The 14525-nt window shown below is 37.3% G+C and overlaps 1 protein-coding gene across 1 annotated transcript in view; it reads right to left on the bottom strand.

The window, feature by feature from the left end:
- The window catches only part of GALNT5 (polypeptide N-acetylgalactosaminyltransferase 5), a 512523-nt gene that overhangs the window by 251434 nt on the left and 246564 nt on the right, over window positions 1-14525 (bottom strand). Inside the window, exon 3 of the mRNA XM_044074838.1 lies at window positions 6930-7049. Coding sequence (XP_043930773.1) covers window positions 6930-7049 — 120 coding nt within the window. The remainder of the gene's footprint in view (window positions 1-6929; window positions 7050-14525) is intronic.

Genomic DNA, 14525 nt, shown 5'->3' with positions numbered 1-14525 from the left:
CTCATACCAGCATTGGCAGAACTCTTTCAAGGTGTCACTGAAGTAGAGAGCACATATTTCTCTGCTCAACATTTATATGTTTCCCCATATGTGTATACATATCCTGAGCTGTAATTAATTAAATAAACCTCACAGTAATCGTTCTCATTCATATTTCAGACTACAAGGAATGTGCCTTGAATGGGACAGTATAACCCAATGTGCCTATTCAAAATATTTTCCAGGGAAGCTTTGTTTGTAAAGCATCAACATTTCATTTCTTTAATCTAGCTGTTTTTCCTTTGTTTTTTGAAAACCTCTGTCCCATATTCATACCCCCTTTCTGATCTTATCTTTCCCCTTACTGGATTTAACTAACATTCTTTATTTAATACAGATTTTTAATTGTACATGCATGCTGAAAGAGTGCTAACTGGGTTAAATTACAAACTAACTGTAACTATCTACTGTAAGACACACAAGAATTAATACAGATAACAAATAATATACAGGGTGACACATTGACAAAGCTGTTTGGTTCTCTGCTGAGTTGCCCTCTTAGCAGAATCTGCACATCTTCTCTGTGTCCCTCCTGGATTTCACAGAGAGATCTGGCTTCCTCTCACATCCCAAAGATCTGCCAGAGGTTAAATGGTGATCCTCCAAGTTGCTAACTGTGTGTGTGTGTGTGTGTGTGTGTGTGTGTGTGTGTGTGTGTGTGTGTGTGTGTGTGTGTGTGTGTGTGTATCCTGTGATGGGATGGTGGACCATCTGTGAATAAATTTTCCAACTTATGCCTTGTGCTCAAGTGACATGATAGGTTCTGGCCTCTTTCTATCCCCAAAATGGATTAAGTGGATATCAGAGAATGAATGAATCAACATATGAACAGATAATATCACAAGATAAATATCAGTACAGTTACTGACAGGATTAATTTATACACTTTTAAGAATAAAGCAGATAGGAGGAAGGGGTCAATAACATAGTTTGATTAACAGTTCATGTTTTATGATATGTACATATGTTAACTACCAACAATCCCCAAACAATTCCAAACAAAAAGCTAGACACTAGCAGTTCCCTATTACAAATCACCTGTAATGACTCCAACATACCAAATGCAATTGCTAAACCGCAAGCTCCACTTCAGAATTATTTTAAGTTCCTAAATAAGTATATATTTCTCATTATCAGGCACTGCAAACTAGATTCCATAAATGCTAAAAAACATATGGTGACTTCCTTAAAAACAAACCACAACCTCAATACATAGCAACCCATAGGTTTTCCCATGGGTTGCTATGCACTGAGGTTGTGATATGTACATATGTGTTATGACAGGGGGCTTAATAATTAATACAAAGACACAGCATATGTATTCTTTCATGATAACTATATTCTAACTGAGCTCTCTAGAAGTACCACATATCACGATAATCAAATGACTTTAGTTGCTCAACAGTCTTAAAGTTTTCCTCCCATACATAATGTTTTTTTTTTTTTTTTTCTAATTTCAAATCTGTGTGATAAGTAGTGTAAACGTTAAGCACATCATGGGCTACTTAACATCAAAGTAAACCTTCTGAACATATTCAAAGCTCATTTTAATAAATGTTTCACTACTTAGAATTGCGTTTAATGATGGAGCAGCCTATACATCTATCCGGTTTCTTCAACAGTTTTCCATAGCTGGAGAATGTAATATGATTATTCATACTGGATATCTGATCTTCATTTTACAACGATTTCTGTTGTGTTACTGTTCTATTTGAAAAGCAACTTCTGACATCACAACTCCTGACATCACAGTTCTGAAGTTTTCTACTTTCTTACAACAGGCCTAGTGGAGGCACTTTTTGTTGCTCAACTTCCTATTAACCAGACTTATGACCTATTTGTATGGTATACATGTCTGAAATTTCTTCGCCATAGCTACCATCTTCTCTATAAGCAGGATCTTTTTTCACATGCTCTTCACACAGCTTCGGCTTCAGACTGCTATCATATTATTATAGGATCATAGGACATTACTAGGCTAATGGCCCCTTGGGCCCTTACAAGCCTAGCCAAGTTCTGCCCTTGTTTCCACGATCAGCACTTATTGCACCAGGGGGTGAATTTACAGTTATCCATCCAATCATCCAGATTGCACTTGAAGAGGGTCAAAGAGGTGCTCAGCTTTACATGAATTGGGAGTCTGTTCCACAGGTATGATAACCTCTGGGAGACAAATCTGTCCCTCCAGCAGGTTCTATTAATGTCACATACCAGGTTATGGTCTTTAAAGTGAGTAACTTTTGAGCCAATGGACTTACAGATATGCAGCATTTCTAATATAGCAGAGGCGATTGCCTTTTATGCAAGGCAGAGAATGCCTCTGAGTAGTCTGTATGAAATGGAGTAAAGTGACAGTGATTTCAGCCAGTCCACATAGGACAAATGCTGAAGACCTTGAAGTCTCCTTGTGAAGAATCTTTGGGGTCTCTCCAATTGCTCCAGGTGCTTGGAAAGGTACATACCAAAAGGGGCATTGTTCTCGATTATTGGCCTGATAAGGGAAGAGTACAGGGAGGTTATAACTTCTTTTTTTCTGGAGACAATGGCCTTACTTAACAGATGAGCAACATAGAATGCACTTCCTACCACTGTGGAGACATGGTGTTCAAAAGTAAGGTTGCTGTCAACCTGTGTGCCCAGGTCTCTCCCCACTGAGTGCAAGCTTAGGGTGTTTCTATTGATGTGGTAGTTAGCCCGAACATCGCTATTACCAAAAGGGATGATAATACATTTTTTGCAATGAGTTTAAGGCCATGACTTTGGCACCAAACATTTGTTTGCATAAGACCCTCTTGTAGGATGTTTACATTGTTTGGGGATTGCTTTGTTGCACTATGTTTGTCACATGGTATAGTTATAGTAGGACTGATACAAGAATGGAAGTCAGTTTTAAATAACATTAGTTTCTCTGGTATTAGACTTGGGTTTTCCTTGAAAAAAAAAGAAAAACAGTTATTGTTAAACTATCTTTTTGTTTTCCTATGATAATATTAATTATTTAAAATGTGTAGTACATTGCTTTGGGAGAAGAGCCAGATTACCCTTTATGTACAGAGAGCCCCACCTTCCTCTTGGTTTATTTCATATTATGATATTCAGTTTATTCAGGAATGGTCAGGGGAGGATTATCGTTTCTTTATCAGGTTTCTATCACCACACATCCATCACTCTTTTCTTGAGAAATAATGTTTTGTAGGTCACAAAACATTGTTTAATCTAATTGCACTTTTAAGCAAAAACTGCATTGAATTCATGGCTTTACAAAATTCAATGGAGAAATAATGAAACCTCTAAAAAATCTTTGACAATCTTTGTAATGTTTGTACACAGGACCTTGTTTCCAAAATAATTTAAGTGTAACCTGTCTTGACAGAATTAATATTTTTTATAACTGAAGACAGGAGCAAATAACTGTGTTTGATGTTATTTTTCACAGCAACAAATTAGTGGTTGATATTCGTTTCCAGTATTACCCTCTTGACTGTGTTTGTTAAACTACTAGCAAAATTAAAATTCTGCCAGTCATGCTTAAATTTAGGATAAAAGATTGTAAACGGCAACCTCAAACCCCCTTGCTCTTACTGAAGTTAAGTAACTCAGCTACAGCTATTTCTTCTTTTGTGCTTGATCTCTGTATATCTACTAGACAGTATAATTACTTCATTTTATCTAACCTGTAGGGTATTAAATATCAACCTAGCACTTAACATCATTCATTCCACATCATTCTGGACAACTAGAAGTGACCAGCTGACTGCCAGTTCTTGGCACCAAATGTCTTACACTCCAACAGTCAACTATTATTAAGATCTGGAATTTGATGTCTGTATTACCCAGCAGACCTACTGTAGACTTGCCATTTATATTAAAGGAACAACTCATACCATCAGTAGGCTGATTAAACTCACTGTTACTTTGTAAACAATTGAAAGTCAAGAATTGCAGTCTGTGCCTTATCAAGTGTGTTTGAAGTCTTCTGGCCATCTTCCACTGGAAAATATATAATAGCATTTGCCATCATTTCCACCCCACCGCACCCCGACTCACTCCGTTTTTCTATTTCAACCATAACTTTTTATCTATCCCAAATAACCACACACACAAGAAAAGCAGGTCAAAATCAACCTACGTTTATCAACTAGGCAAAGAATGCAAAAGAAAGAAAAAAGATTGAATACATGGCACAGTAACAATACAACACGTTTTCAAAACTACTGGTACCTATGAAATCTGTCAAAATCCCTAATAAACTCAGATTAAAGAAAATACTATCATAACCTACAGCAGAGACAACATAAATTCTGGTCCACTATTAACAGTCTCATCAAACCTGGCAATTCTTCTGACCCAAGCCCCCTACCAGATAAATCTGACACTTCCACAGCCAGCAGTTTCAACCAACACTTTATTTAATGCTGCCAAATCACTAACTAATTACTCTGTATATCCAGATCCTACTTCTCTTTCCTATAGCAATAGTTCCCCTTCCATTTTCAATCTGAAAAAACAGTACCCACTGATACAATCAGGAAGCTCCTATCCAAACTGAAGCAAACAGGCCTAGTCACCGATAGCCTCCTCTCTGAATACTTACTGCTGACAGCTGAAGCACTGGCCTGTCTGATTTCCATTCTCATAACAGGTCCAGCAGTGTGTCAAATGTTCCTACTGTCTAGAAACAAACCTATATTTTACCATCACATAATGGTGGAAACTCCCTTGAACTATCAAATTGTCTCACTATCTGGAAACAAACCTATATTTTACTATTACACAAGAGTGAAAACTCTCTTGAAATATCTAGCTATAGACCTATTGCTATCTAACCTCCGCTCTCCAAAACCCTCAAATGATGTATACACACCCTGCTTTTCCTTGGTGTAGATTTGAATTTTAACTGAAGGCAGTACTATATTAACTTTTTGCCCCAGTGCTCTATTGCTCAGTCTGACCATTCTAATTGAACAAAGAGCTGCAATGCGGGGCTTTGGTGTTTTCAGATTGATGCTTTGGTGTTTTCAGATGCTTTGGTGTTTTCAGATTGATGCTTGGTGTTTTCAGATTGATGCTTGGTGTTTTCAGATTGATGCTTGGTGTTTTCAGATTGATGCTTGGGTGTTTTCAGATTGATGCTTTGGTGTTTTCAGATTGATGCTTGGGTGTTTTCAGATTGATGCTTGGGTGTTTTCAGATTGATGCGTTGGTGTTTTCAGATTGATGCTTGGTGTTTTCAGATTGATGCTTGGTGTTTTCAGATTGATGCTTGGGTGTTTTCAGATTGCTGCTTTGGTGTTTTCAGATTGATGCTTTGGTGTTTTCAGATTGATGCTTGGTGTTTTCAGATTGATGATTGGGTGTTTTCAGATTGATGCTTTGGTGTTTTTAGATTGATGCTTTGGTGTTTTCAGATTGATGCTTGGGTGTTTTCAGATTGATGCTTGGATGTTTTCAGATTGATGCTTGGGTGTTTTCAGATTGATGCTTGGTGTTTTCAGATTGCTGCTTTGGTGTTTTCAGATTGATGCTTTGGTGTTTTCAGATTGATGCTTGATGTTTTCAGATTGATGATTGGGTGCTTACCAGAGCAACCACCAAAATATTCCTATTTATGGGAGTAGGACTCAACATCTCCAATACACTTAAGCAGCACACAGCCTTGTTACACTTAAAAGAGTTGACAGAAATTAGTTGCACCTTTATAGTAAATCCTTGAAAGGATGTCATCAACTGATTTGCAGTCAAGAGAAATGCACAAAAGATATTGTGCCTAACAAAAAAGAAACTGATATTAAAAAACAGACACTCACTGCAAGAACACTAACATAGCCCAGAGCCTAAGATATTAGTAGAAAATGAGCTCTGACTTTAATTCTGACATATATCCTACCACTAAGTGCTTTAAACTCTTCACACAATTCATAAATGTGTCAGACAGCCCTTAGCTTAAATGCAGGTTAATTTCACTGTCCAAGTCTACTGAACATCACTGGCTCTCTCCAAAGGAAACTGGATGGCTGCCCACCACAGAAAGGGCATTTTTTTGTATAATATTAGCTTCAAATTAATACATCTGGAACAGTGCCTATCAACTCCCTCCACCAGCTAATCATCTGTAGTTCTCTCTCAGTGTCTCCTAGGATCTTAAAACAAAGGTGAATTAGCAGTTTTCAGAACTTTCTTCAAGTTGACAGTTGAGAAGAAGTCTTTCCATAAGACTGCTCAAACATCTGGAAATACTTGCGTATCATATTCTGAATAAGAAGAAATCTTAGCAAGTTAAAACCAAAATGGCAGCACATCTGAGACACGAATACAAACATAATAGTAATCAGTGCAATCCGTAGCGTACACTTTCCCAAATTAAAGCAACACATTTCTAAATGTTCTGCTTTTGTAACCAACACGTCTATACCTTATCTTCATTAGTTCTTTAAATACACACAAGTCATAGGTAATGATCAATGATTTGGGTGCACCTTCACTAATTCTGCTGCATACTGTATACAGTGTATATGTTTTGTATGTGTGATATATTGTACACCATTTCCTGATTAAATAAGTTGTGGTGTTATTTGTACATTCTGCCTGTGTCATGACTAAAAAGGGTCTATGACCACTTACCTGGGCATCAAATAAACTACAACTCTGATGTCTATATGCCTAGTACAAAGCTCCACAGCCACTGTTACCCCCACCTTTAAAATGTAAATCAACTGCTAAAAAGGTCAAACAGACAAGCCATTCTAGAAAAACTGCAAGCTAGTATCTTCACTGGGTAATACCTTAAAACATCCTGTAGTGCAGGCCCATAGGTTCCTCCACTTCAAAACAGAAAAACCTTTGACTGACTGAAATTTAAAAGTATTTTCGAAGAAAGCTGCACTACGTACCTGTGGCTATATCTGCTCCAGCAAGGCGAGCCCGTATTAATCCGTGCCTCTCTTTAAGGTGAAGGACATGAACTTGGGGAAACTTTGACATATATTTGTCTAAATGATCTTTAAGGTACTCTAAGTAAAAAAAAAAATAGTACAATTTAATTTTATAAAACATTCCCATTATTAGTTAAACTTTTACAGCAAACTAATTAATGCAGTTAAAGAAGCAAAATGACCTTTAGAACACATCTGTAAGGCGCTCTAAAAACAAGTAACCCACAGTGTGAAATAAGCATACTGCAATGTATTTTCTGACAGTGTTTTCTTCATGTTTCTGTATGAACAGTTTTCCTTGTTAGCTAACTCTACCTCTCTACTTTCCCAGGTTTTCAGGACTGATCAGGTTTTATTTCAGAAGACTATTTTCCCTCGTAACAGAAAAACAGAAATAAAACATCAATTAGCAGTTATAATTCAATTGGTGTATCATGTACCTTTATTTTTATTTATTTATTCAAATTGGTAAAGGGTAGAGCACTCATACAAATGGAGCTACTTCAGTCTGAGTCCATACAAACAGAAATGACAGTAGACTAGCAAGTTCACAAAAAGTATTATGAATACATACAACATGTTGTGTGAAGATAGTAATGAATTTGTAACAGTAACAGTAATAAAGTGCACAACATAAGGGACAATATGAAGGTTAGAGAAAGGAGGAAAGAACGAGAGTATGAAATAATGAAAGGACAGAGTACAAAGTGTAAAATATAGCAAAAGTAAAGGCACACAGAAATTAACTATATACAATATATAATGTGAAAGAGATGTCACGTACCTTCGTTGAAGGTTGTGCGTCAGGGCTGGCAACTCGGCATGTAAAAAATCTACTGCCAATCATTAGCGGACCGGAGTTCCACTGTGGTGACCCTTAACTGGGAAAAGCCAAAAGACACAACAACAAGTGTAATGTAAATATGATGATGATGATGATGATGAAGGTGACCCACTGGGGAAAGGGAGAGTGGGGAATGAGGTGATGTGTCTAGAGGGAAAGCAACTGCAAACTGATTCAGACTTGAGATGATCTTTAAGTTGTGCATGGTAGTGAGGGGTATGAGGTGGGTGCTTTAAGATTAATAGGGAGTGATTCCCAGAGCGTGTGGCCTAGGATGGAGACAACATGGATAGTACAATAAATTCTTATTTTTGGAAACTGAAAAAATGGACCACAGAGGTTAAGACTTCTTAGATTGCAACTAGAGGAGGCAAGGGATGGATAGGAGTGTTCTTTTGAGGAGCTTGCAGAGATGGAATCCAAGAAGCAGGTTGGCATGTTGTTAGGCAGGTAGCCAACTGGCTTAAATAAACATGATACAATAATGCTTACTTCTAAAGGAAAGGGTAATAAAATGGCGGATATATAATAGAGTTTTCTTGGATGCTGCTGCAGAACAAGTGGACATCCATATTCAAGCTGCGCTAGTAAAATACTTTTGCGACATTCCTGGTTGATCTACACAGAACAGAAAAAATTTTATAGTGCTAAAATTGGAGAGAATTTATTTTCCTCCATATTTGTTCTAGGTGAAGGTGAAAGTTCAATGCAGCATCAAGCAACAAACCAAGGCATTTGAAGGATAGGACTTGATCAATGGAGCTGTCAAGATGGTTATGCATAAGAAGTGATTGAGAGGTATTCTGCCATTTAGGGGAGGTATTAAACAGCATTGTGTTAGTTCTGGAAATATTCAGAATTGGCTTTTGGTTATTAAGCCACTTGATAAGAGACAGGGAGTTGGCTTGAACTGCTTCTGTATGGCAGAAGAGATCAGTCTTGAGTGAAATAAGACTATGTCATCAGCGTAAAGTAACAGAGAGGTGAGGGAAGTCAAGTGGCAACTTATTAATGAAAATGGAAAAAAAGAAATGAAACCAGAATTGGGCCTAGATGGATTAGTTTAAGGACAATGGTGGAAGCAGAGAGGGTATTTTGAAACTGCACAGAGATGCACCAATTAGCAAGATAATTTTTAAACCAGGTGGCTGTGTCTAGGCTAATTCTAATTTCAGTTAGGTGATCTAAAAGAATGCTATGGTCAACCAGATCAACAGCTCAAGTTAGGACAATAAATATGGTGCTAATGTGAAAGCCTTTGCCCATAGCCAGGAGGGAGTTATCAGAAAGTGTCCTGAGTGCAGTAGATGTGATCCTACCAGCCACAAAGCATGCTGTTTTGAGGACAGTAGATGATATTGAAAGAGGTGATGAGTGAGTTGATTATAAACAAATTCTTCAAGGATTTTATCAAGTATGGGAAGAAAAGAGATGGGACAGAAGTCAGTAGCATGGGATGGGTTAATTTATGGGGGGGGGGGTTAACAATGGCCATTTTCCAGATATCAGGCATGATGTTTTGGGTTAGGCAGACATTGTTAATGTAAAGGGGGTGTCGAGACTATGAAGTGGTTACACTGGAATAAGAACCATGGGACAAGATTGTCAGGACCAGCAGGTGAGTCAGTTTTCAGTTCTTCAGTTTGTAGTTCTATGTTTTTAGCTTTGATTGCTTTGAAATGGAAAGTAGAATAGAGGAAAATGAGAGAGATTAGAGGGAGAGGAGGGTTTACTAATTATTTAATTCTAGAAAATTCCCAAGTGACAAAGTTCAGCTGTGTGAAGCACTGGCTATAACAGCAGATGACTGACTCAATTTCTGTCTTGCCAGTTTTTCCAACAGGGCACTGGACCTTCAAGAAACTAACATCTGGCTCAAAATTCTACAACAGTGATTACTCCATCCCCTTAATATCAGATATGAGAATCCCAAAGTCTTTGAATGTACATGCACATTTCAGGAGGGGAAAAAATGTACTTCAGATTTTTAATGTCTCTGTCCAAAATAAAGGAATATTACAAAAGGATGTGAAAGACAGAATATGAACTTCTATGCTCCACAGCAATGGTGAGCAATCAGGTCAGTCTCTGCCATCACTCCAGTCTCTGGACGCAGACAAAACATAATTAATGTTGTGAATGTATGAAACTGTGTCTGGTAAATCAGCAAACTGCAAATCATGTGGAAGGTTATCTTTCTTTGTTCTATAATACCCCATCACTAGTTTCTTTGTACATTAAAAAGTAAAGAAAAATTTGACTAAAACAGATGTTTACAATGAACGGCAATATATATATATATATATATATATATACATATACCAATAATATATATATAAATATATATATATATATATATATATATATATATATATATATATATATATATATATATATACATATACCAATAATATATATATAAATATATATACATATACCAATAAATCTAGGAGCGCTACAGAATCCTGAAAGCCCAAAATCCTGAAAGTTCAGAACACTGAAAACTCAAGATACTGAAAACTCAAAATCCCAAACACTCACAATAGTTTTATTTATTGCTTTTTTCAAAGGATTCTGGGGTATATTGCATCAACTGTCATTCAAGTACTGGGACAACAAGAACAGGAACCGGATTTGAGCAGAAATGTGACGAGTTGCAGGTAAAGCCACTAAATTTTAAGGTCTCTGTGCAGCTTATGGGGTCATCAGGACTTAATCACTTGGGTGATGAAACACTGGCATTTCTACATGCTGACTGAATCAGAGCAATGTTTTCAAACTCCTAGAGGTTTTATTGGCATTGCTCAAAAGACAGTCTTGGGATGATATTGTATTTTGCTAAATGTGCTGCACTGTTGCAGTTCTGCCAGTTATAGGATTTATTAATACACCTATGAGGCAATTAGCTTACTTAAGTAATACTATTAACTCACTCAATCCTATAATGCATTTCTGTGTACTTAACAGTTCACACCCGTATCGCCTTATGGTCTCCAGAAATTTTTTTGTTCTGGCTTCTTTAACTAAGTGGATTACCAGGTAATAATAGGCAGAATTAGAAAAGGCAAGGAGTTATTAACAAAATGACACTAAGACTGTTAGTCTAGGATGTCCTGCAGTAGAAAAATTAATCTTTATTTCCCATTTATTATTCATATTTTCAAATGTATGTTCATATTTTCATAACTGAGAGACCTACATGTTACTGAGGTGTATTGTGTAAAACACCAATGTAGGAGACAGGATAAGTCACTGTTAATGCTGGTTTATATCACACGATACTGCAACTATTGCTAGCTGTTAGCCAGCAATTATGAAAATAAGCAGTATTTGGATAAGTACTTAATACTTCAAAAATAGCCGTGGTGGTGCAGCGGTAGCATTGTCGCCTCACAGCAAGAGGTTCTCCCATTTGATTCTCGGCTGGAGCACCTTCTGTGTGGGGTCTGCATGTCCTCCCCCTGGTCGACTGGCGATGGAAAGACATGCGTGAAATGGGCATGCCTTCGTTAAAGCTTGGGCATCGAGCTGGCACCTCGGCACCGTAAAAATCTACTGCCAATCATTAGCAGATCGGAGTTCCGCTGTGGCGACCCCTAACCGGGAAAAGCAGAAAGAAGAACTTAATACTTCAAAAACTGAGTGACTTACAAACTGCTACATGACATTAAGTGAAACCTTAGCTAGGAACTGCTCAAATCGGGAGGCGGGTGGTTAGAGAAGTATCTCCTAGATTAGAATTCTTGTTTTGGGTTGAGTATTAGCGCTTAGCGGTGTGTTTACCATACAATTGTACCTTAAAATTACTGACTGGAACTTTTTATCGTCCAAGTTTTCTTGTGAAGTTGTTAATGTCTGATTGGTTTTGGCAGAATTGGTCTGATTGGTAACTTTGGAGAAGAAGCTTTTGGCCTGGGCTGTAAGATTCTGAGGAAGTCTCCGTGCAGGAGATGAAAGCGCTTAATCTGTTTGTCCGAATTGTGTGTGGTTTATATCAATAAATTATTTTCGTCACCTTTCGTTCTTTGGATTATTGCCACTATCTGAATTTTTTGAAGAATATCCTGGTGATGTATGGTTTTATACGGAGGAGAGTATTCATTGATACTGGATTGGACATTGTGTATTAGTGTGAGTTGGTGAATTTTTGGTTACTAGTCAAACCTTAGATATTGTTGAAGAAAACTATCTTTGTTATATACACTTTAAGTTGTACATCTTCAGAAATATCCAGTATTACTTGTGTTGCTAATTATACAAGTAAGAATATTTTTATATGTCTGCACTTAATAGAGGAATTTCTTGTTGTCATGTGAAAGCTTATGTCTGGTTAACAAAAGTGTTCTAATATATGTCTAGACTGTACAGTTTTTATGATATGAAATTTTGTTTGTGAAAGTTTACAAAAAAATATAATTTGGGGTTGTGTGCATTACAACATATTACAATATTTATGGAAAAGACTATGAATGTACCTGCTATTGTCACAGTAAAGAATACTTATTGATAGCATGCTATTCATGCAGTTTTAATAGCTTGTATTGTTCACATAATATTTGCATTCTGTCTATTTTATGCTTTTAAGTTTATTTTTCAGAAAATGTTATAGAATGTAACATGTACACTGGGACAACAGGAACAGGATTTCAGCAGGAACATGATGAGTTGCAAGTAAACCCACTTCATTTTAAGGTCTTTGCACACTGTTAGTGGTGTGGCATTCCACACCACAAAGGTGTTAATGAATTAAGAAGGTTGACTGCTTCTTTCCTGACTCTGTGCCACATTCTTAAAATCTCATAATTTTGGAAGTTTTCTTTATTGTACAGTTAATATATGTAACCAAGCTTTGTAAGACTCTGGACCTTCCTAAATTTTCTTCCTGGCAATGTCTGCATACCACTCTTGGGAAGAACTTGTTTATTCAGTTATGATTTGTATTTCAAGCTGTCTTTCTTTCCTTTATGCCGATTTGTGTAAGATTTCAAACAATCTAATTTATAACATGCACTAACTCACTAACTAAATAAATTAATAAATAAATAAGGGGGAATGCAAAAAAGCGGGGAGTGAAAGAAAGGGATACTGGGAATGCAAAATGGGAAAGAGATCTTGGGCATTTATCCGTATTAAAACTATATCATACAGTTAGATGAAATATCACTTTTCTTCAGGTCATAACCACTACCCTGTAAATAGATCCAAGTCGCAAGTAACCAGAAGAGAATTGTCCTGCAAGAAAACATCCTGAACACTTCCGCGGTTTGTTAAAACACTATCATTGTGATGTCCAGTCCATCATATGTCCTTTCTGGAAACTAATTATCAAAGCATGCTGTACTGAATTTCAATTGCTTATCTAACCTTATCTCCCATGGGAGGTCTCTAACAGGCTGAACTTCCATTTTGCAATGTCTAATCAATCCATTAGTGACTCCCTGCACTATTTATTTTCATTAGTAATATGCCCTTTACGAAACTGTTACTTTCTGCATACAGAAAGTGCTTCAGACCCTTCATCTTCTTGAGGAGGCTTCCCACCGGGACCAGTAGTGGATTTTCACTTTCTTGTTGTTGGCTGGTTTGAGATTTAGCCCTCATCATCATCACGCCTCATACATCTAAAAAGGGTGACTACAACAAGCAGATGACTGCTTAAGTAATGCAATAATTAAGTGCTGAATAGAAGTGAGAACTTTGTGATGTCAAGAATAATTATATAAAGCTACTCTTACAAGGCACAGAAAGTAGCTTTGTGCCTTTGAGGGTTTGTTTGCTTCCATTACCTGCAGATCATCAGCCCCCATCAGACAATTTTCCCATCATTCTTCGTAACTGGGGCAAACATCATCATTTAGACAGTTATTAGGGGGTCTCTCTTTTCTAAGCTCTACATGCCCTGAGCCAGCTCAGTTTCACCAGGGAATGGGGAGTGCGATGCACTGATCAGACTCATCGTCCTTCAGTTCTGATAGGGGTGCTGCCAGAGAGGAGCCCCTCCCTCCTGTCCTACAGTGTAGGTTGTGGTTTCCGGAGTGTTCACTGGATAAGTCACATCACACTGTGTGCTCAGTGAGCACCTGCAACCTATTCCTCCCCTGGAATGGGCAAGTAGGTAATGCCCCTTCACTCCTTTAGTACTGGGGCAGCTAATCAAGCCCTTCCTGGTCACCCAGGCTGTAGTCAGTGCTCCATCCATCTATGTCACAGAGCAAGGTTTGCTGTGTACCTCTTAGTTAGAACCTCAGATTAAAGAGATTTAATTTATTTTATTTATTTGCAGTTGGTTTACCAGGATAGTCCATTGGGCCAAAATGAACCCGTTTTCAATGGAGTCCTGGGGAGAAAAGCTCCAAACAAGCAAAGTTACAATAGGTTATACATGATAATTATACAAGTGTAAAATATTCAAACAAACAATTACAAAATAGTAGAGGAAACATTACAGTTAATACAAACTAGAGATTAAACTTTTACAACTAATACAAATTAGTGATGAAGCTTACAGGTTACAGACAAAAAAGGAATGTTGCAAAGTAAATAATGAGAAGTCAAATTACATATCAGGAATCATACACTTAAGAGGTGCAGCGTAGTCTATTCTTGTGGATACAGTAATAACAATAAGAGTGTATGAGATAGGAGAAATTATAAGAGAAGATTGCAGGTGTAAATGGGGGAAGGAAAGGAAGATGGAATTACCAGTGTTA

Source organism: Protopterus annectens, chromosome 6.part0 (genome assembly GCF_019279795.1).
Source record: "Protopterus annectens isolate FY-2018-M chromosome 6.part0, PAN1.0, whole genome shotgun sequence".
Lineage (NCBI taxonomy): Eukaryota > Metazoa > Chordata > Ceratodontiformes > Protopteridae > Protopterus > Protopterus annectens.
The sequence above is the reverse complement of the archived record's forward strand: the minus strand, read 5'-3'. Positions and strand labels throughout refer to the sequence as shown.